At 46.4% G+C, this 24440-nt stretch overlaps 2 protein-coding genes across 4 annotated transcripts; one reads left to right on the forward strand and one right to left on the reverse strand.

Moving 5' to 3' along the window:
• The first annotated feature begins 16429 nt into the window (after window positions 1–16429).
• LOC119267400 (DEAD-box ATP-dependent RNA helicase 14-like) lies at window positions 16430–21506 on the forward strand. 3 transcript variants are annotated; one of them, XM_037548783.1, is made up of 13 exons: window positions 16430–16570; window positions 16698–16960; window positions 17542–17622; window positions 17758–17877; window positions 17959–18033; window positions 18338–18607; window positions 18809–19159; window positions 19262–19539; window positions 19707–20015; window positions 20090–20146; window positions 20229–20273; window positions 20347–20382; window positions 21023–21506. In XM_037548783.1, exons 2-13 carry the CDS (start codon window positions 16712–16714, stop codon window positions 21102–21104), a joined length of 1953 nt encoding a protein of 650 aa, XP_037404680.1. In that variant the 5' UTR covers window positions 16430–16570; window positions 16698–16711; the 3' UTR covers window positions 21105–21506. The 3 variants fall into 3 exon arrangements, with proteins under 3 accessions (XP_037404680.1, XP_037404683.1, XP_037404682.1); XM_037548786.1 differs by having other exon boundaries at window positions 20232–20273; XM_037548785.1 differs by having other exon boundaries at window positions 17761–17877.
• Window positions 21507–21915: 409 nt separating this feature from the next.
• On the reverse strand, window positions 21916–24169 carry LOC119267401 (phosphoenolpyruvate/phosphate translocator 3, chloroplastic-like). Its single transcript, XM_037548787.1, has 8 exons — window positions 23766–24169; window positions 23535–23663; window positions 23207–23445; window positions 22967–23051; window positions 22735–22857; window positions 22568–22636; window positions 22318–22447; window positions 21916–22225 (listed from the first exon to the last, which is right to left on the reverse strand). The coding sequence occupies exons 1-8, from the start codon at window positions 24111–24113 to the stop codon at window positions 22155–22157; spliced, it is 1194 nt and encodes a 397-aa protein (XP_037404684.1). The 5' UTR covers window positions 24114–24169; the 3' UTR covers window positions 21916–22154.
• Window positions 24170–24440: the final 271 nt, after the last annotated feature.

A 24440-nucleotide genomic window follows, 5' to 3' on the forward strand; every position in this document is an offset into this window, starting at 1 on the left:
TTGATCAGATCGTAGGAATTTGATCTTCTTGTTATGATGATTCTTAACTTCACTTTGAAATCGCTTGAACTTTTCAAACGTTTCAGACTTGTGCTTCATTAAGTAAATATACCTATATCTACTCAAATTGTCAGTGAAGATGAGAAAATAGCGATATCCATCGCACGCTTCAATTTCTCATTGGATCACACGCATCAGCATGTATGATTTCCAACAAGTCACTTGCCCGTTTCATTGTACCTGAAAGCGGGGTCTTAGTCATCCTGCCCATGAGGCATGGCTCGCATGTGTCAAGCGATTCAAAATCAAGTGACTCCAAACATCCATCGACATGGAGTTTCTTCATGCATCTTACACCAATATGACCTAAGCGGCAGTGCCACGAGAAAGTGGTACTATCATTATTAACTCTACATCTTTTGGTGTGAACATGTGTATTACCACGACCGAGATTCAATGAACCATTCACATAGGGTGCATGACCATGAAAGGTATTATTCATGTAGACAGAATAACCATTATTCTCTAATTTAAATGAATAACCGTATTGCAATGAACATGATCTAATCATATTCATGCTCAATGTAGACACCTGATAACATTTATCTAGGTTCAATACTAATCTCGAAGGCAGATGGAGCGTGCGATGGTGATCTTATCAACTTTGGAAATACTTCCAACACACATCGTCACCTCGCCCTTAGCCAGTCTCCGTTTAGTCCATAGCTTTTGCTTCAAGTCACCAATAATAGCAACTGAACCGGTATCCAATACCCAGGTGCTACCAGGAGTACTAGTGAGGTACACATTAATAACACGTATATACTTTGCTGAAGTTGCCAGCCTTCTTATCTACCATGCATTTGGGGTAATTCCGCTACCAGTGACCGTTCCCCTTACAATAGAAGCACTTAGTCTCGGATTTGGGTTCAACCTTGGGTTCCTTCACTGGAGCGGCAACTGGTTTGCCATCCATGAAGTTTCCCATCTAGCCCTTGCCCTTCTTGAAACCAGTGGTCTTGTCAAACCATCAACACTTGATGCTCCTTCTTGATTTCTACCTTTTGTGGTCTTAAGCACCGCGAACAGCTCCGAGATCAACTCCATCCCTTGCATGTCATAGTTCATCACGAAGATCTAGTAGCTTAGTGATAGTGGCTAGAGAACTCTATCAATCACTATCTTATCTGTAAGTTTAACTCCCACTTGATTTAAGTGATTGTAGCACCCAGACATTCTGAGCACATGCTCACTAGCTGAGCTATTCTCCTCCATCTTGTTGGCAAAAGAACTTGTCAGAGGTCTCACACCTCTCAACACGGGCATGAGCCTGAAATCCCAATTTCAGCTCTTGGAACATCTCATATGTTCTATGGCGTTCAAAACGTCATTGAAATCCCGATTCTAAGCCGTAAAGTATGGTGCACTAAACTATCAAGTAGTCATCATGATGTGTCTGTCAGGTGTTCACAACATCCACAAACGACGTTGTAGGGGTTTGCACATCGAGCGGTGCATCAAAGACGTAAGCCTTCTATGTAGCAGTGAGGACACTCCTCGGACTATGGACCCAGTCCGCATCATTGCTTACAATATCTTTCAACTTAATCTTTCTCTAGGAACGTATTGAAATAGGGAGCTACAACGTGAGCTATTCATCTACAACATATTTGCAAAGACAATTTAGACTATGTTCATGATAATTGAGTTCATCTAATCAAATTATTTAATGAACTCCCACTCAGATAGACATCCCTCTAGTCATCCAAGTGAAACATGATCCGAATCGACTAGGCCGTGTCCGATCATCACGTGAGACGGACTAATCATCAACGGTGAACATCTCATGTTGATCGTATATTCTATACGACTCATGTTCGACCTTTCGGTCTTCCGTGTTCCGAGGCCATGTCTGTACATGCTAGGCTCGTCAAGTCAACCTAAGTGTTTCGCATGTGTCCCGAGGCCATGTCTGTACATGCTAGGCTCGTCAACACCCGTTGTATTCGAACGTTAGAATCTATCACACCCGATCATCACGTGGTTCTTCGAAACAACGAACCTTCGCAACGGTGCACAGTTAGGGGGAACACTTTTTTGAAATTATTGCGAGGGATCATCTTATTTAAGCTACCGTCGTTCTAAGCAAATAAGATGTAAAACATGATAAACATCACATGCAATCAAATAGTGACATGATATGGCCAATATCATTTTGCTCCTTTTGATCTCCATCTTCGGGGCTCCATGATCATCATTGTCACTGGCATGACACCATGATCTCCATCATCGTGTCTTCTTGAAGTTGTCTCGTCATCTATTACTTCTACTACTATGGCTAACGCTTTAGCAATAAAGTAAAGTAATTACATGACATTTATGTTGACACGCAGGTCATAAATAAATTAAGACAACTCCTATGGCTCCTGCCGGTTGTCATACTCATCGACATGCAAGTTGTGATTCCTATTACAAGAACATGATCAATCTCATACATCACATATATCATTCATCGCATCCTTTTGGCCATATCACATCACAAGGCATATGCTGCAAAAACAAGTTAGACGTCCTCTAATTGTTGTTGCAACTTTTTACGTGGCTGCTATAGGTTTCTAGCAAGAACGTTTCTTACCTACGCGAAAACCACAACGTGATATGCCAATTTCTATTTACCCTTCATAAGGACCCTTTTCATCGAATCCGATCCGACTAAAGTGGGAGAGGCAGACACCCGCTAGCCACCTTATGCAACTAGTGCATGTCAGTCGGTGGAACCAGTCTCACGTAAGCGTACGTGTAAGGTCGGTCCGGGCCGCTTCATCCCACGATGCCGCCGAATCAAGATAAGACTAGTAACGGCAAGTAAATTGACAATATCGACACCCACAACTGCTTTGTGTTCTACTCGTGCATAGAAACTACGCATAGACCTAGCTCATGATGCCACTGTTGGGGATCGTAGCAGAAATTTAAAATTTTCTACGCATCACCAAGATCAATATATGGAGTAATCTAGCAACAAGGGGAAGGAGAGTGCATCTACATACCCTTGTAGATCGCTAAGCGGAAGCGTTCAAGTGAACGGGGTTGATGGAGTCGTACTCGTCGTGATCCAAATCACCGATGATCCTAGCGCCGAACGGACGGCACCTCCGCGTTCAACACACGTACGGAACGGAGACGTCTCCCACGCCTTGATCCAGCAAGGAGGAGGGAGAGGTTGAGGAAGAAGTCCAATAGCACGACGGCGTGGTGGTGGAGGAGCTTGTGATTCTCTGGCAGGGCTTCGCCAAGCACCATGGAGGAGGAGGAGAAGGTAGGAGGAGGAAGGGCTGCGCCAGGTTCAAGGGTGTGGCCGCCCTCCCACCCCTCCACTATTTAAAGGTGGGGCGAGAGGGGGGCCGGCCCCCTAGATCCCATCTAGGGTTGGGGGCGGCGGCCAAGGGGGGAGGAGTGCCTCCCAAGCCAAGTGGAGGCCCTCCCCCTTAGGGTTTCCCCTCTCCCATGCGCATGAGCCTTGGGGGGGCTGGTGCCCTTGGCCCATTAAGGTTAGGGCACCCCTACAGCCCATGCTGCTGTATTGGACGTGGTGGAACTTTTTCCGGACCTCCGGACCCCTCCGGAATCCTCCGGAACCTTCCGCAAGCTTCTCGGTACAATACCGGAAAAAACCAAACTTTTCCCGGAACCCGAACAACAACTTTCCATATATAAATCTTTACCTCCGGACCATTCCGGAACTCCTCGTGATGTCCGGGATCTCATCCGGGACTCCAAACAACATTCGGTAATCACATACAAGTCTTCCTAATAACCCTAGCGTCATCGAACCTTAAGTGTGTAGACCCTACGGGTTCGGGTGTAGGGGAACGTAGTAATTTCAAACAAATTCCTACGCACACGCAAGATCATGGTGATGCATAGAAACAAGAGGGGAGAGTGTGATCTACGTACCCTTGTAGACCGACAACGGAAGCGTTAGCACAACGTGGTTGATGTAGTCGTACGTCTTCACGGCCCGACCGATCAAGCACCGAAACTATGGCACCTCCGAGTTCTAGCCCACGTTCAGCTCGATGACGATCCCCGGACTCCGATCCAGCAAAGTGTCAGGGAAGAGTTCCATCAGCACGACGGCATGGTGACGATCTTGATGTACTACCGTCGCAGGGCTTCGCCTAAGCACCGCTACAATATTATCGAGGACTATGGTGGAAGGGGGCACCGCACACGGCTAAGAATATGATCACGTGGATCAACTTGTGTGTCTAGGGGTGCCCCCTGCCCCCGTATATAAAGGATCAAGGGGGGGTGCGGCCGGCCAGGAGGAGGGCGCGCCAGGAGGAGTCCTACTCCCACCGGGAGTAGGATTCCCCCCCTTTCCTAGTTGGAATAGGATTCGGGAGGGGAAAGAGGAGAGAGAGAAGGAAGGGGGCGCCGCCCCCCTCTCCTTATCCTATTCGGACTAGGGGGGAGGGGCGTGCGGCCCAGCCCTGGCCACCTCTCCTCTCTTCCACTAAAGCCCACTAAGGCCCATATACCTCCCGGGGGGTTCCAGTAACCTCCCGGTACTCCGGTAAAATCCCGATTTCACCCGGAACACTTCCGATATCCAAATATAGGCTTCCAATATATCAATCTTTATGTCTCGACCATTTTGAGACTCCTCGTCATGTCCGTGATCACATCCGGGACTCCGAACAAACTTCGGTACATCAAAATGCATAAACTCATAATATAACTATCATCGAAACCTTAAGCATGCGGACCCTACGGGTTCGAGAACAATGTAGACATGACCGAGACACGTCTCCGGTCAATAACCAATAGCGGAACCTGGATGCTCGTATTGGCTCCTACATATTCTACGAAGATCTTTTATCGGTCAGACCGCATAACAACATATGTTGTTCCCTTTGTCATCGGTATGTTACTTGCCCGAGATTCGATCGTCGGTATCTCAATACCTAGTTCAATCTCGTTACCAGCAAGTCTCTTTACTCGTTCCGTAATACATCATCTCACAACTAACTCATTAGTTGCAATGCTTGCAAGGCTTATGTGATGTGCATTACCGAGAGGGCCTAGAGATACCTCTCCGACAATCGGAGTGACAAATCCTAATCTCGAAATACGCCAACCCAACATGTACCTTTGGAGACACCTGTAGAGCACCTTTATAATCACCCAGTTATGTTGTGACGTTTGGTAGCACACAAAGTGTTCCTCCGGCAAACGGCAGTTGCATAATCTCATAGTCATAGGAACATGTATAAGTCATGAAGAAAGCAATAACAACATACTAAACGATCGGGTGCTAAGCTAATGGAATGGGTCATGTCAATCAGATCATTCATCTAATGATGTGATCCCATTAATCAAATAACAACTCTTTGTCCATGGTTAGGAAACATAACCATCTTTGATTAACGAGCTAGTCAAGTAGAGGCATACTAGTGACACTCTGTTTGTCTATGTATTCACACATGTATTATGTTTCCGGTTAATACAATTCTAGCATGAATAATAAACATTTATCATGATATAAGGAAATAAATAATAACTTTATTATTGCCTCTAGGGCATATTTCCTTTAGTCTCCCACTTGCACTAGAGTCAATAATCTAGATTATACAGTGATGATTCTAACACCCATGGAGCCTTGGTGCTGATCATGTTTTGCTCGTGGAAGAGGCTTAGTCAACGGGTCTGCTACATTCAGATCCGTATGTATCTTGCAAATCTCTATGTCTCCCACCTGGACTAGATCCCGGATGGAATTGAAGCGTCTCTTGATGTGCTTGGTTCTCTTGTGAAATCTGGATTCCTTTGCCAAGGCAATTGCACCAGTATTGTCACAAAAGATTTTCATTGGACCCGATGCACTAGGTATGACACCTAGATCGGATATGAACTCCTTCATCCAGACTCCTTCATTTGCTGCTTCCGAAGCAGCTATGTATTCTGCTTCACATGTAGATCCCGCCACGACGCTTTGTTTAGAACTGCACCAACTGATAGCTCCACTGTTTAATGTAAACACGTATCCGGTTTGCGATTTAGAATCATCCGGATCAGTGTCAAAGCTCGCATCAACGTAACCATTTACCATTAGCTCTTTGTCACCTCCATAAACGAGAAACATATCCTTAGTCCTTTTCAGGTATTTCAGGATGTTCTTGACCGCTGTCCAGTGATCCACTCCTGGATTACTTTGGTACCTCCCTGCTAGACTTATAGGAAGGCACACATCAGGTCTGGTACACAGCATTGCATACATGATAGAGCCTATGGCTGAAGCATAGGGAACATCTTTCATTTTCTCTCTATCTTCTGCAGTGGTCGGGCATTGAGTCTGACTCAACTTCACACCTTGTAACACATGCAAGAACCCTTTCTTTGCTTGATCCATTTTGAACTTCTTCAAAACTTTGTCAAGGTATGTGCTTTGTGAAAGTCCAATTAAGCGTCTTGATCTATCTCTATAGATCTTAATGCCTAATATGTAAGCAACTTCACCGAGGTCTTTCATTGAAAAACTCTTATTCAAGTATCCCTTTATGCTATCCAGAAATTCTATATCATTTCCAATTAGTAATATCTCATCCACATATAATATCAGAAATGCTACAGAGCTCCCACTCACTTTCTTGTAAATACAAGCTTCTCCAAAAGTCTGTATAAAACCAAATGCTTTGATCACGCTATCAAAGCGTTTATTCTAACTCCGAGAGGCTTGCACTAGTCCATAAATGGATCGCTGGAGCTTGCATACTTTGTTAGCTCCCTTTGGGTCGACAAAACCTTCTGGTTGCATCATATACAACTCTTCTTCCAGAAATCCATTCAGGAATGCAGTTTTGACATCCATCTACCAAATTTCATAATCATAAAATGCGGCAATTGCTAACATGATTTGGACAGACTTAAGCATCGCTACGGGTGAGAAGGTCTCATCGTAGTCAATCCCTTGAACTTGTCGAAAACCTTTTGCGACAAGTCGAGCTTTGTAGACAGTAATATTACCGTCAGCGTCAGTCTTCTTCTTGAAGATCCATTTATTCTCAATTGCTTGCCGATCATTGGGCAAGTCAACCAAAGTCCATACTTTGTTCTCATACATGGATCCCATCTCAGATTTCATGGCTTCAAGCCATTTTGCGGAATCTGGGCTCACCATCGCTTCTTCATAGTTCGTAGGTTCATCATGATCTAGTAGCATGACTTCCAGAACAGGATTACCATACCACTCTGGTGCGGATCTCACTCTGATTGATCTACGAGGTTCAGTAGTATCTTGATCTGAAGTTTCATGATCATTATCATTAGCTTCCTCACTAATTGGTGTAGGTGCCATAGAAACAGTTTTCTGTGATTCATTACTTTCCAATAGGGGAGCAGGTACAGTTACCTCGTCAAGTTCTACTTTCCTCCCACTCACTTCTTTCGAGAGAAACTCCTTCTCTAGAAAGTTTCCAAACTTAGCAACAAAAGTCTTGCCTTCTGATCTGTGATAGAAGGTGTATCTAATAGTCTCCTCTGGATATCCTATGAAGACACATTTCTCCGATTTGGGTTCGAGCTTATCAGGTTGAAGCTTTTTCACATAAGCATCGCAGCCCCAAACTTTCAGAAACGACAACTTTGGTTTCTTGCCAAAACATAGTTCATAAGGCGTCGTCTCAACGGATTTTGATGGTGCCCTATTTAACGTGAATGCGGCCGTCTCCAAAGCATAACCCCAAAACGATAGCGGTAAATCAGTAAGAGACATCATAGATCGCACCATATCTAGTAAAGTACGATTACGACGTTCGGACACACCATTACGCTGTGGTGTTCCGGGTGGCGTGAGTTGCGAAACTATTCCGCATTGTTTCAAATGTACACCAAACTCGTAACTCAAATATTCTCCTCCACGATCAGATCGTAGAAACTTTATTTTCTTGTTACGATGATTTTCAACTTCACTCTGAAATTCTTTGAACTTTTCAAATGTCTCAGACTTATGTTTCATTAAGTAGATATACCCATATCTGCTTAAGTCATCTGTGAAGGTGAGAAAATAACGATATCCGCCACGAGCCTCAATATTCATCGGACCACATACATCTGTATGTATGATTTCCAACAAATTTGTTGCTCTCTCCATAGTACCGGAGAACGATGTTTTAGTCATCTTGCCCATAAGGCACGGTTCGCAAGTACCAAGTGATTCATAATCAAGTGGTTCCAAAAGTCCATCAGTATGGAGTTTCTTCATGCGCTTTATACCGATATGACCTAAATGGCAGTGCCACAAATAAGTTGCACTATCATTATCAACTCTGCATCTTTTGGTTTCAACACTATGAATATGTGTGTCACTACTATCGAGATTTAATAAAAATAGACCACTCTTTAAGGGTGCATGACCATAAAAGATATTACTCATGTAAATAGAACAACCATTATTCTCTGATTTAAATGAATAACCGTCTCGCATCAAACAAGATCCAGATATAATGTTCATGCTTAACGCTGGCACCAAATAACAATTATTTAGGTCTAATACTAATCCCGAAGGTAGATGTAGAGGTAGCGTGCCGACTGCGATCACATCGACTTTGGAACCATTTCCCACGCGCATCGTCACCTCGTCCTTAGCCAATCTTCGCTTAATCCGTAGTCCCTGTTTCAAGTTGCAAATATTAGCAACAGAACCAGTATCAAATACCCAGGTGCTACTGCGAGCATTAGTAAGGTACACATCAATAACATGTATATCACATATACCTTTGTTCACCTTGCCATCCTTCTTATCCGCCAAATACTTGGGGCAGTTCCGCTTCCAGTGACCAGTCTGCTTGTAGGAGAAGCACTCAGTTTCAGGCTTAGGTCCAGGTTTGGGTTTCTTCTCTTGAGTAGCAACTTGCTTGCTGTTCTTTTTGAAGTTCCCCTTCTTCTTCCTTTTGCCCTTTTTCTTGAAACTAGTGGTCTTGTTGACCATCAACACTTGATGCTCCTTCTTGATTTCTACCTCCGCAGCTTTCAGCATTGCGAAGAGCTCGGGAATAGTCTTATTCATCCCTTGCATATTATAGTTCATCACGAAGCTCTTGTAGCTTGGTGGCAGTGATTGGAGAATTCTGTCAATGACGCAATCATCTGGAAGATTAACTCCCAATTGAATCAAGTGATTATTATACCCAGACATTTTGAGTATATGCTCACTGACAGAACTGTTCTCCTCCATCTTGCAGCTATAGAACTTATTGGAGACTTCACATCTCTCAATCCGGGCATTTGCTTAAAATATTAACTTCAACTCCTGGAACATCTCATATGCTCCATGATGTTCAAAACGTCGTTGAAGTCCCGATTCTAAGCCGTAAAGCATGGCACACTGAACTATCGAGTAGTCATCAGCTTTGCTCTGCCAGACGTTCATAACATCTGGTGTTGCTCCAGCAGCAGGCCTGGCACCCAGCGGTGCTTCCAGGACGTAATTCTTCTGTGCAGCAATGAGGATAATCCTCAAGTTACGGACCCAGTCCGTGTAATTGCTACCATCATCTTTCAACTTTGCTTTCTCAAGGAACGCATTAAAATTCAACGGAACAACAACACGAGCCATATATCTACAATCAAACATAAATAAGCAAGATACTATCAGGTACTAAGCTCATGATAAATTTAGGTTCAATTAATCATATTACTTAAAGAACTCCCACTTGGATAGACATCCCTCTAATCCTCTAAGTGATTACGTGATCCAAATCAACTAAACCATGTCCGATCATCACGTGAGATGGAGTAGTTTCATTGGTGAACATCACTATGTTGATCATATCTACTATATGATTCACGCTCGACCTTTCGGTCTTCGTGTTCCGAGGACATATCTGTATATGCTTGGCTCGTCAAGTATAACCTGAGTATTCCGCGTGTGCAACTGTTTTGCACCCGTTGTATTTGAACATAGAGCCTATCACACCCGATCATCACGTGGTGTCTCAGCACGAAGAACTTTCACAATGGTGCATACTCAGGGAGAACACTTCTTGATAATTAGTGAGAGATCATCTTATAATGCTACCGTCAATCAAAGCAAGATAAGATGCATAAAAGATAAACATCACATGCAATCAATATAAGTGATATGATATGGCCATCATTATCTTGTGCTTGTGATCTCCATCTTCGAAGCACCGTCGTGATCACCATCGTCACCGGCGCGACACCTTGATCTCCATCGTAGCATCGTTGTCGTCTCGCCAATCTTATGCTTCCACGACTATCGCTACCGCTTAGTGATAAAGTAAAGCATTACAACGCGATTGCATTGCATACAATAAAGCGACAACCATATGGCTCCTGCCAGTTGCCGATAACTCGGTTACAAAACATGATCATCTCATACAATAAAATTTAGCATCATGTCTTGACCATATCACATCACAACATGCCCTGCAAAAACAAGTTAGACGTCCTCTACTTTGTTGTTGCAAGTTTTACGTGGCTGCTACGGGCTTAAGCAAGAACCAATCTTACCTACACATCAAAACCACAACGATAGTTTGTCAAGTTGGTGCTGTTTTAACCTTCGCAAGGACCGGGCGTAGCCACACTCGGTTCAACTAAAGTTGGAGAAACTGTCACCCGCTAGCCACCTTTGTGCAAAGCACGTCGGGAGAACCGGTCTCGCGTAAGCGTACGCGTAATGTCGGTCCGGGCCGCTTCGTCCAACAATACTGCCGAACCAAAGTATGACATGCTGGTAAGCAGTATGACTTATATCGCCCACAACTCACTTGTGTTCTACTCGTGCATATAACATCAACATATAAAACCTAGGCTCGGATGCCACTGTAGGGGAACGTAGTAATTTCAAAAAAATTCCTACGCACACGCAAGATCATGGTGATGCATAGCAACGAGAGGGGAGAGTGTGATCTACGTACCCTTGTAGACCGACAACGGAAGCGTTAGCACAACGTGGTTGATATAGTCGTACGTCTTCACGGCCCGACCGATCAAGCACCGAAACTACGGCACCTCCGAGTTCTAGCACACGTTCAGCTCGATGACGATCCCCGGACTCCGATCCAGCAAATTGTCGGGGAAGAGTTCCGTCAGCACGACGGCATGGTGACGATCTTGATGTACTACCGTCGCACGGCTTCGCCTAAGCACCGCTACAATATTATCGAGGACTATGGTGGAAGGGGGCACCGCACACGGCTAAGAATATGATCACGTGGATCAACTTGTGTGTCTAGGGGTGCCCCCTGCCCCCGTATATAAAGGATCAAGGGGGGGTGCGGCCGGCCAGGAGGAGGGCGCGCCAGGAGGAGTCCTATTCCCACCGGGAGTAGGATTCCCCCCCTTTCCTAGTTGGAATAGGATTCGGGAGGGGAAAGAGGAGAGAGAGAAGGAATGGGGGGGGGGGAGTCGCCCCCCTCTCCTTGTCCTATTCGGACTAGGGCGGGGGGCGCGCGGCCCAGCCCTGGCCACCTCTCCTCTCTTCCACTAAAGCCCACTAAGGCCCATATACCTCCCGGGGGGTTCCGGTAACCTCCCGGTACTCCGGTAAAATCCCGATTTCACCCGGAACACTTCCGATATCCAAATATAGGCTTCCAATATATCAATCTTTATGTCTCGACCATTTCGAGACTCCTCATCATGTCCGTGATCACATCCGGGACTCCGAATAAACTTCGGTACATCAAAACGCATAAACTCATAATATAACTGTCATCGAAACCTTGAGCGTGCGGACCCTACGGGTTCGAGAATAATGTAGACATGACCGAGACACATCTCCAGTCAATAACCAATAGCGGAACCTGGATGCTCATATTGGCTCCTACATATTCTACGAAGATCTTTTATCGGTCAGACCGCATAACAACATATGTTGTTCCCTTTGTCATCGGTATGTTACTTGCCCGAGATTCGATCGTCGGTATCTCAATACCTAGTTCAATCTCGTTACCGGCAAGTCTCTTTACTCGTTCCGTAATACATCATCTCACAACTAACTCATTAGTTGCAATGCTTGCAAGGCTTATGTGATGTGCATTACCGAGAGGGCCCAGAGATACCTCTCCGACAATCGGAGTGACAAATCCTAATCTCGAAATACGCCAACCCAACATGTACCTTTGGAGACACCTGTAGAGCACCTTTATAATCACCCAGTTACGTTGTGACGTTTGGTAGCACACAAAGTGTTCCTCCGGCAAACGGGAGTTGCATAATCTCATAGTCATAGGAACATGTATAAGTCATGAAGAAAGCAATAGCAACATACTAAACGATCGGGTGCTAAGCTAATGGAATGGGTCATGTCAATCAGATCATTCATCTAATGATGTGATCCCGTTAATCAAATAACAACTCTTTGTCCATGGTTAGGAAACATAACCATCTTTGATTAACGAGCTAGTCAAGTAGAGGCATACTAGTGACACTCTGTTTGTCTATGTATTCACACATGTATTATGTTTCCGGTTAATACAATTCTAGCATGAATAATAAACATTTATCATGATATAATGAAATAAATAATAACTTTATTATTGTCTCTAGGGCATATTTCCTTCATCGGGAACCATGCAGACATGACCGAGACAACTCTCTGGCCAATAACCAACAACGGGATCTGGATACCCATGTTGGCTCCCACATGTTCCATGATGATCTCATCAGATGAACCACGATGTCGAGGATTCAATCAATCCCGTATTCAATTCCCTTTGTCCAGCGTTATTGTACTTGCCCGAGATTCGATCGTCGGTATTCCGGTACCTTGTTCAATCTCGTCACTGGCAAGTCTCTTTACTCGTTCCGTAACACATCATCCCGTGATCAACTCCTTGGTCATATTGTGCACATTATGATGATGTCCTACCGAGTGGGCCCAGAGATACCTCTCCGTTTACACGGAGTGACAAATCCCAGTCTCGATTCGTGCCAACCCAACAAACACTTTCGGAGATACCTGTAGTGTACCTTTATAGCCACCCAGTTACGTTGTGACGTTTGGCACACCCAAAGCACTCCTACGGTATCCGGGAGTTGCACAATCTCATGGTCTAAGGAAATTATACTTGACATTAGAAAAACTTTAGCAAACGAACTACACGATCTTTGTGCTAGGCTTAGGATTGGGTCTTGTCCATCACATCATTCTCCTAATGATGTGATCCCGTTATCAACGACATCCAATGTCCATGGTTAGGAAACTGTAACCATCTATTGATCAACGAGCTAGTCAACTAGAGGCTTACTAGGGACACAGTGTTGTCTATGTATCCACACATGTATCTGAGTTTCCTATCAATACAATTCTAGCATGGATAATAAACGATTATCATGAACAATGAAATATATAATAATAACTAATTTATTATTGCTTCTAGGGCATATTTCCAACAGCGTCGACGCAGGCGAGCGAGGAGAAGTAGTGAAGACCTGAGGACGGGAGTCCTTCGTAGTTAGGGCACGATCGGCCCGTTGGAGCATTGAGCGAACCTTAGTGAAGGAGGGACGCAGACATATCATAGGGATGAAGGAGGCCTACTTCTCGAACCGCTCGCTGAGGCCGATGAGGAGGACGTTGATGAGCTGGCGATCGTCGATCGGATCACCAAGTTCGCGGAGTTCATCCGCGATCGCCTTGAGGCATTGGCAGTAGACGCCGACTGCTGAATCACCTTGCACCACATTCCGAAGCTCGGTGTGGAGATTGTTGGCGCGAGCATCCACGTTGTCCTGGAAGAGCTGACGAAGGGCCGCCCATAGATCGGTGTGTACCCGGTAGCAAAACTCTTGTCGGTCTTCGCATTTTTCGATAGAGCTCATCAGGTTTATTGGCGGGATGGAAGTAGCCTATGAATAATCCGAGTAGTCATGAGCTGACTGACTACTATGACAAGATTTGCCCGGCACCGGTGAGGAAGAGGACAGCGGCGCGCCATCGGCTCACTCCAGCGATTGTAGTCGTCGCTAGGCAGCCTACAAACCTGAATGTAATGTTTTGTTACTTCTGGTATTTTTTTGTACTGCCATAACAGTTAATGAATATATTGGAAGTTTTTCCTGTAAAAAAAGGTCGTGAGTTGTCCATGAATCGTCAGATAAATATTTATATAATAACATAATAATTTTTATTCCATATTTATCACATGTATGTTTTTCTTTTTTACTTCAAAAACCTTCGTTTATTCATTGGTGATCAAGGCACATCATGGACAAGCAACTCATCCACCAAGCAATAGGACTAGTGAATGTTGCTAATCTAGCTAACTCATGGGCTAAATTATTTGCCTATTTCTTGGACAATGCTCAATCACACCACAAGTGATAGCAAACCATCGAAAATAGGGTAACAACTCCAACATAATTCCCTACTTTGTTCAATAACCTCGACAACCTCCAGGTTGTCCGAGTGGATCACCAAGGGATTGCATCCAATTGTCTATGCAAGGGTCAGCCTATACCGCAAGGCAAGTGCTTCGGCAGTAAGGACATCAGTTCTCCGCTCAATTCGGGTGTTCCCAACAGCCTAAAATTTTACCGCTTCTATCTTCTATCTTTAAGTGCAACGCATATTGTTCCTTGGAGAAAATCAATGTTGAATCCTGCACCAAGATGAACACCCGTAAACGGGTTCGATTTCAATTTGACAACAATATAAATCTCATGCTGATAGCTAAACATGTTACATATAAGCACACACAAGCATAGAATGATGATAGTGCTAACAATATAAATCTCATGCTGATAGCTAAACATATGAGCACATACTAAGCATAGAATGGGAAAATCTATGGTAGTTGAAAGTATGCTTATCACATGAACAAGAAAAAATGGGTTGAAAATATCATACCCACTCGTAAGAAAAGTTAATGTCGCGGTGGTGGCAGAGGCTTCACCAGTCATCTTCGTGGCGTTGGTCACGCCACTCATGGCGATGTCAGGGATGAAGATGAACAATAGTAAGCAGTCGACGTTGCCATACCTACCCTTTATCGGCCTTGGCCATTAGACATGTCTCAAGCAATATGCTCTCTTTCAAGAAACAAACCACGTAAAGGCTGCCATCAACATGGCCAACAAAAATGACACGAGCGGATCAAACATGAGGAACATGACCGTGTTATTGGCACGGCTCCTCTAACGAGTGCGTCATTCAATCTCATCGTACGATCATCGGACCACACAATGCATCAGTCTTTGAAATCGAAGCCGGTCTCGAGAAAGAGGAAGACATTGTAGTGGTGCAACACGAAGGCCTCCGTTATACCACACGAGGAAGTAAACTGACTTGCAATCGCCCTGGCTTCCGAAGCCGTTGGCCGACGTGGTAGAAAATAGTTGTGGGTCGATCAAGTCCATTTTGTGCACTGATCCACAGTGTTTTTTCGCGAATACGCAAAAGTGCGTATCATTTCATTGATAGATAGGGAGAGTACAAAGAAAAAAAGAGGGAAGGAGGGGGGAGGTGATCTACAGTGCGTGGTTGGCAGAAACAGATAGACGTCGGTCAATTACATACTTTTTGGCGATGAGCGGAGCTCGTCAGCAGGCTCTCCATGGCATGTGTTTGGTGAAGTTTAAGACCTCTCCCAATGCGTTGGTGCTAAAATAAGGTGCTAAGTGTATTAAAATGCTTAGCAACTAATATCCCCAGTGCATGGGTGCTTAGCTTTTGTAGCTAAGCCTCCTTTATTTAATTGTTTAGTGAGAAAACTCCTTCACGTATTGGTTGGTAGTCTTTTTGCATAGGTTCACGTGCTTAGCATTGGTTCTTTTTGCGGTCACTACAATACTCTCTCTCATCTTTAATTGATTTGTCATGTTATTTTTCTGCTTATGTGGCACCTTTAGCACCTATCCATCATGGAGCAAACAGCCGAGCGCGTGCAAGAACACCTACTAGTCTAAGTCAAAGATCGTATGGAAGACGTATTCTTCCTCCGCTCTTTTGCTTTTCTCCTCTTCATTCAAACACGTAGATCATTTTTTGGCCTTTCCGCGAGACGCCAACAGGCAGCGGGAGGAATCCAAAGCACCCCGCGCGCGAAGAAAGAGTCGAGAGAGCGCTCGCTGGAATTAGCAAAGCACAGCAGCTGCTGGCTAGGCGGTGCCTGGGCCGAAAGCAGCAAAGAGATAATGAGCCCCGGGCCGGGCCGGGCGCGGGGCTTGCACCTTTCGAGCTTCCCGATCCCACCACCACTTGTCGCAGCCGGCCACCTGGCATCCCCCCCACTCCCCGCTGGCTCTCCCGGGGCCGGGTCGGGTCAGGCCAGGCCAGGTGTGTGAGCGAGGCGCACCGCACCGCACCGCGCCCCATCGACGCCTCCGCTCCCATTTTTCTCAGAATACTTTTCAATCGGACGCACCCACCCTACTTAACCACGCGGCCGCAGCGGCCCCCATCGACGAGGAAGGAAAGGGTTCCCACTCACCCACAGAGGACCGCGCAGCCACAGCGCGACGCCCAGGGCTCCCTCCCCCGCCCCTTCCTCCGTCCGCCGCCGCAATCCGCAGCCCCCCCGCGCCGCCGATCGCTAGGGTTCGTCCGCCCGTCCGCCCGCCCCTCCCTCGCTCCCCCCGTCCGTCCCCGATCTCCCCCGGGCCTGCCCCGCGCGCGCATTGCGGCCCGGCCCTGATCTGATTTCGTTTTTCCTTTCCGCGCGTAGGGTTGGGAGGAGGAATGGCGTCCGCGGCGCCGCGCTACGCGCCGCCAGATCCGACGCTGCCCAAGCCCTGGAGGGGCCTCATCGACGGCACCACCGGCTACCTCTACTTCTGGAACCCGGAGACCAAGGCCGTCACCTACGACCGCCCCACCGGCCCGCCTCCCCCCGTCGCCCCCGCTCCGGCGCCGACCCCGGCCCCCGCTCCCATCCAGCAGCCCCAGTACCACCACGACGAGAGGGCCAGGCACAGAGACCCGCCCGAGGTATAACGCCCAAAATCATCTCCCCCTTTTGGGGTTTTTAGCTTCTGTAGCTTGATTGTTGGGTGTGAGTAAATGTACTACGAGATTTCCTTTTCGTTTCGTTCGTTTGTCGCATAGCAGCCGCAAGCTTGCGGCATGCCGCTCGCAGAATGTGTTCGCCTCCCGATCATTTTGGAGGTGGGGTTATATTTCCTCCCACCTTCTCATCATCTGCACGCTACTGTTACATCATTGTTTGTTTGTTTTGCATTGTATCTGCCTCATAATGTAGACGAGCATGGTATACAACACGAATGTCACTAGCTGTTAAGCATAAACTTCAGTTATTTGGGCAACCTACCCGAATGCCACTAGCCAGGAAGCATAAAGTTTAGGTTTATTGACCTACTATCTCATGTTGGGGTTAAATTATGCGCTTTGCATTGTATTTGTCTCATTAACACAAGCAAGCATGGTTTAGAATAGCAATGCCACTAACTATCAAGTGGAAATTTCAGTTTGTTAAGCCTACTAATAGCTGTAACTGGGGAATCTATTTCATTGGCTATGCAGTATCATGACATGTTTGTTCTTGTTTTCAGCGGCACACTGAATCTGCTGGAAACCGCGTGCAGAATGCGCCCTTTGCCGATCACAAGGCCAGGAATGATCCTTCTTTTGAGGTAACACATTTCTCGCACGTTACAGGTCACATATTTTATACTGCATTGCTCCATAAATGTCACAGGAGTGCCACTTCAACTGTGATGCATATCTTGTTCTGCTCCCAAATAGTAACATGCTATCCTCTTTTTCAGCAGCGCTTTTCAGCTGGAGTAAACCCTGCACCTGTGCCTTCTACTAACCCAGCTCCACAGGCTGACAATGGAAACATGTCGGTAGATGCATACCGTAAAAAGCATGAGATTACTATTATTGTATGTTTTCAACTTCTTTTATGCCCCCAATCCCTCCTTGTTGTTATGTGCAATGTGACTTAGTTGTTCCATACCTTTTAGTGCCCGGGACGTGAAGCTCCACCGCCATTCATGTCGTTTCAGTCCACATGCTTCCCTTCGGAGATTCTACGGGAGGTACGTGCACATAATGCATACAAGTAGTAATGCACTGCCTTGTACCCTATTTGAAGTCAACAATTTAATTTAGAGTTCAACATGTTCCATTGTCTTCTCCAGGCTGCTACGGTTTGAAAAATATGCTCTTTGTTTTGTTTTTTCATCTTTAGCTACAATACACCTGAATTGGTTTCTACTTATATAGCTAAAATGTCATGTCATAGGGAACCTTTTCCTCTTTGTCCTATTGTATGTTGGGCTTGAATATTTAGGTTTTATCAGCTATAGTATTCAGTTGTTCACATATTACTCATGTCTACAGGTGCAGCAAGCAGGATTCAAAGCACCAAGTCCTATCCAAGCTCAATCGTGGCCGATTGCTCTAAAAGGTAGTGATATTGTAGCTGTGGCGAAGACAGGTTCTGGAAAAACCCTGGGTTATCTACTTCCAGGGTTTATACTTGTCAAGAACCTACGGCACAATTCAAGGGATGGGCCAACTGTGTTAGTTCTGTCTCCAACCAGGGAATTGGCAACACAGATTCAAGATGAAGCAATCAAGTTTGGTAGATCATCGAGAATTTCATCTACTGTATGTTCCTTCTATCTTTTTGTGTGCACTACACTGCTCTACTCTTAGACCACTTAATTCACTTGTGTATCCACATTGCATCCACATTGCTAGATGCTAATGTTACTCGTATCTAAGAAATGGAATTTCCGTTTTATGTAAACTACATACTTGATACAGCCGTAACAGAATACTGTCTTATTCATAAATTTTCTTTTGCAGTGTCTATATGGTGGTGCTCCAAAAGGCCCTCAGCTAAGAGATTTAGAGCGTGGTGCTGACATTGTTGTCGCAACTCCTGGTAGACTGAATGATATACTAGAAATGGGAAAAGTCAGTCTCCGTCAGGTAGCTTATCTCGTTCTTGATGAAGCTGACCGCATGCTTGATATGGGGTTTGAGCCACAAATAAGAAAAATTGTGAAACAAGTGCAACCGAAACGGCAAACTCTTATGTTCACTGCCACTTGGCCAAGAGAGGTGAGGAAAATAGCTTCCGATTTGCTCACTAACCCTGTCCAGGTTAACATTGGGAACACTGATGAGCTGGTTGCAAATAAGTCAATCACCCAGGTAATAAAAAATGCTATTTTCTCTGCAGGGTAAAAATGCTATTTTCTAGGCTGAGGTATAATTTTGCTTCATTGTTTTAAACTAGTTTGTTACACCTTGCAGCATGTGGAAGTTACCACATCTTTCGAGAAAGGGAGGCGCCTTGATCAGATCTTGAGACAACAGGAGCCTGGATCTAAGGTGATTATATTTTGCTCCACGAAGAGGATGTGTGATCAGCTGTCTCGGAACCTATCACGGCAGTATGGTGCTTCTGCTATTCATGGTGATAAATCACAGGCTGAGAGGGACTCTGTGCTGAGTGAATTTAGGACCGGCAGGTGCCCAATTCTTGTAGCCACTGATGTGGCTGCTCGAGGCTTAGATGTGAAGGACATCAGGTTTGAACTTTAACTTTGCAACTTCTTTGACTTTCTAGTTTGACTCTATTTGTAAACAAGATTTCATGTATATAGCTCACAATGGTGATGGTTGAATGCACATTTACTATTCTGTAGTTTTCTTAAATGTTGTGCACTGACAATCCTTCCCAAATCTTTTGCCTCAGGGTTGTCGTTAACTATGATTTCCCAACGGGTGTTGAGGACTATGTCCATAGAATTGGGAGGACAGGCCGGGCTGGTGCGACTGGAATTGCATACACATTCTTCTGTGACCAGGATTCTAAGTATGCTTCAGATCTTGTGAAGATTTTGGAGGGTGCAAACCAAAATGTTTCGCCAGAGTTACGAGCTATGGTCGGCCGTGGAGGGTATGGTGGCAGGGGGCCACGGCGGTGGGCATCTTCTAATGATTCCTATGGTGGCCAGGGAGCTTATGGCAGCCAGACTAGGGATGGTCCAAGCTTTCAGTCGAGGTGCATATCAGTTTCTATTTGATTTGAATACTTCATTCAGGACTTGTGCCAGCCTGATGAATTATCGTTTGCAGCTTCAATAACAGCAGCAGTGGCAATCAATATGGTGGTGCTCCAAGCTTCCATACCAGGTATGGCATCGATTCCTATTCTCTAATTCCTTTTCAGTGTCATCCATACCTGATGAACTTTCACTTGCATCATTCATAACAGCAGTAGCAACAACCAGACCAGTGGCGCTGCAAGTTTACCTGCCAGGTTAGTATAACTTCCTTGTTTCCAGCTTATATACCACTGCTGATAATTAATCAATTATCATCTGGCATAACAGTGGCGGCTCTGGTGAAGGTCTCAGCTTCCATGATAGGTACTGTATCCCTAAAATATGCTTGTACCTTATAAGTCATAACATCATGTCACTCCACAGAGAGGCACATGGTCACCTACTTTGCCGTTCACCTGTGCCCATGCTATGCCGTGTGCTTCACATTTATGAAACAAACAGAAACATCCGATTGCATTGTTAGCTACCAATATTTGCTCTTAGATCATACTCCCTCTGTTCGGAATTACTTGTCTCGGAAATGGATGTATTTAGAACTAAAATATGTCTAGATACATCCATTTCTGCGACAATTAATTTCGAATGGAGGGAGTATGTGGCGATTGGATGGATTGCCTAGTTGAATTATCTGATGTATGCATTTATACCTCTTTAATATGCATCTCACTTGATAGAGGCACATGTCACCAACTTTGGAGTTCACCTATGCCCACACATACCGCGTCCTTGAAATTCATGAAATATAGAAGAAAATGTCTGATTGTATTGGTGAAACTTTTGGTGTAGCTGAATCAAACTGTATTTTATGGTTGACAAATTGAGTTAACTGCCACTTTACTTCATCCTGCTGACAACTTTATTTCATCATATCAAGTTTATCGCGGGTGTGATGTATCTACAAAGGCTATATATAATTTAATGACCCGCTTTGTTCGATTGGCAGGTTCTATAGCGGCAATTCCCGTGGTGGTGACCGTGCTAGGAGCAGGAGCCCTCCCAAGGCCGTGGGGGTCTCCAACTGGTAAAATGCATCACGATGGTGATGAAACAACGGAGTATATGGAGTTGGTTCCCTAACCAAATCGTAGTATCAGTCATGTTGGTTTAAGCAAAGCGTGTCCTGGAACTTTGCTGACATAGGTTAAGCGTGTCGGATATTTTGCTATGTTGATGTGGTGGTGCCTCGGAGGCGCTTTATACGGTGTCCGTATGCTGGCGTTAGTACTCTATGAAACCTGGAACCTCGGACCTCTTTATGCCTGGTAGTCGTGTTATAATCCTTAGGAAACCGGACCGGTTGAGCCATGAATTTTGGACGGAACCATGTAAGTTATGTTGGCTGTTGTAAATGCTCTCGGCATGGCTTGATGTTGAACTGAAATGCCCGACGTGAACTGCTGAACTATCCTGCACATGTGTGCCTTGCTTGTGCTCTAGCATGTTTTCTCAAAGCATAAGGGGCATGTTTGGTTGGTGCTCAGATTTACCCCACCAAGATTTTGGCAGCCCTTAATTTGGTTGGTTACCAAAATATTGGTTATCTGTGCCATCTTGCCCACTCTCCTCAGATGTTGCCAGTTTCTGGCGACCTCCAGCCAATTGCTGGCAATATTTTGGCTTCCATTTGGTTGGCTGCCAAAACTTTGGTTGCCTATGGGATCTTGCATATTGCAAAGATTTGGGCAACAGATGGTCAAGCAATGTCTAGCCAATTGTTTGCAAGATTTGTTAGGGCTTGCAATGGCACAAGCCAAACATGCCCGCTCTTCTCAAAGGTTATCTTTTTAAGTGGGTTTTGCACCTTGAAGAGTGGCATTCTCATGGCATCAGAGCATCTTGCATGTTGTCAGGAGATTTGTGATTATTCAGGGAGGATGTTACAAATCTTCAAGACCAGAAGTTTGGTCCTGCTACTATGGAAAGAAGCTGCTGTAGCCTGTGGTACTAGTGTACTACTGGCCGTGGCAAGTTCTGTACAACCTACTATCTCAATACATTTTCTCGTGGATACTATATCGACCTAATCCTCTATCTCAAAAACCTGTATCCAATACAGAAAAATAAAAAAAACATCTTCATGAGCTCTTTGGCTTTGCTTTCTTGAGCCTGGAGTACAGGTAAACTCCCGCCAGTGCCGCTCCAGTCCCTGCAGTTACAAGGAGAAACAAGTCAGAAGAGCCACACGACATTGCAGTAGAAAAGAGACTGCTCGAGGAAAAACGAAGGGTCTGTTCTTACCCAGTGCATTGACAGGGGAGATGGGCGTCCGGAAGAAGAGGACGGAGGAGACGATGACCACCACACGCTTGACGCAGTTGGCCACGGAGTGGGTCACGGGCGACACCCTCGCCAGGATCATGTACGACAGCTGCCATTACCATTGCCAGGACCATCGTCAGTAACAGTGTTACAGATCATGCATTCTGTTTGTTTGGAGCTGACTCAAGCCAGAACCGTGTGAGGATTTGTCATGTGTCTCGTCCCTCACCTTCTGGTAGCCATGGAAGCAGAGCCCTGCCAGGGCCGCCCTCACGCACAGCTCCTGCAGGTTCAGGCCCTACATGCCAGAGTTCATAATAGTTTATTTAGTTTAGGAGTTATGATGATGCAACAGTTCAACTTGTCTGAATTTTGGAGACTTTCAGATTAACTCACCGTGCTCTGGAGGAACGCTGGGGAGAAGCTGACCCCTTCTGCAAAGATCATCAGAGGCAACGATAGGAGGAAGGACAGCACGGTGATCACCGAGAAGAGGTTTATGTCGTCCATGAACTCCTCCTGCAGCAGCATTACATGAACACATTCATCAGTGTTTGGAATTTGGAAGGAATCATGAGATACTACTGAATTGTTACTGGTGAACTGAGGAAGAAGAAGAAGGAATCACCTCTTCGCCGCCGAGGAGCCGCTTGCTGAGCACATTCCTGGTCTGGTTGAGCAGATTCGACGCCATGGCGCTCCAGAATCCCACCCTGCGCGTCAACGGAATCGTTTATGCACCGTGAGAAAGCGACGGGATTCTTCCCGGCCCCAATTATTCGGGGTCGACGGCGAAAGGGAATATAATCATCGGGCCATGATTAGAGGACAATGTTCTCCGACGGTCAGCGGAGCAGACAGGACGAACCAGTTGAATGAGACCTCGGTCAGCGACGCCAGGGCGACGCCGCCGACGATCGGCACCAGCGAGCCCAGCACCAGCGGCGACGGCACCTCGCCGAGGAAGAAGGCGGAGAGCAGCACGGTGAAGAAGGGCTCCGATGCCTTGACGGTGTGCGTGAAGGAGACGGCCACCTTGCCCAGGCTCATGTTGGTGAACACCGTGCCCAGCATGTGCCCGGCGGCCAGCGGCGCGATCTTGGCCAGCTGAACGGGAGCAGAGGCTTCAGTTTCCGTGGAGCAAATTCAGACAAAATCACAGAGCCCTTTTGTGTTCGTGTGGGTGGCTGACGGACCTGTGCGGCGGAGAGCTTGGGCACGGGGTGGAGCTTGGCGGCCCACATGAAGAAGATGACGAGCGAGCCGAAGGCGAGCTGGAAGGCGGTGATGGTGTAGGGGAGCGGCAATGGCAGCACCTGGAGCACCTGCGGTTGTGGCAAAGCGGGTTTGTTGGTTCTTGGTTGGTCGGTCACGTACGGACGGGCGGCGAACGGCGAGGAACAGGGGAGGGGATGCCAATGGCGTACCTGCTTGTTGTAGATGTTGAAGTAGATGTTGAGGAGGTACCAGGCGACGATCATGGCGCCGAGCTGCACCGTGCCGGCAATGCCGCCACCCGCGGCCACCTCGTCCGCCGGGGCCAGCTCCGCGGCCGCGGCCGCCGCTTTTGCCGTCCGCGGGGGCCGACTCCCGGAGAGCAGCGACAGTGACATGGGGAGGGCGGCGGGCCGCTGCTCTTGGCCGCGAATTCGGAGAGGCACGACGGCGTCGCGGCGGGCGGCGGCAGAGCACGAGGCGGCGGCATGGCGCGAGGTGGTGGAGCAGGCCCAGGCAGCGGAGCGGGAGGAGGCGAGGGAGGCCGCGGCGCGCTGCATCTTGGCCGCGGTTGGTCCGTTGGCTGGCGCTTGGAGGTGCTGGAGCCGCCTCCGTCCCTTATAGGGTCCCCCGAGATAAGTACACTTGTATAACGACGTTACAGGGAGGCGCCGGGTGAATCTCGCCGCGATCCCGTACAGATTCGTCCCCCCCTGGTCATACTCCTACTATTAGTGTACCTTTGTTTTCTAAACGTTTGCAGAAAAGAAAGAAATTGCAGTGGGCGGTACGTGCAGTGGAATGGAATATGTAATGTGTGGCCAATCCCAACCCATCAGCCTGAAAAAATAAAGGACGGTTTGGTATGTGGAGCGCGCAACAGCAGG

The sequence above is a fragment of the Triticum dicoccoides genome, chromosome 3A (assembly GCF_002162155.2).
Source record: "Triticum dicoccoides isolate Atlit2015 ecotype Zavitan chromosome 3A, WEW_v2.0, whole genome shotgun sequence".
NCBI lineage: Eukaryota > Viridiplantae > Streptophyta > Magnoliopsida > Poales > Poaceae > Triticum > Triticum dicoccoides.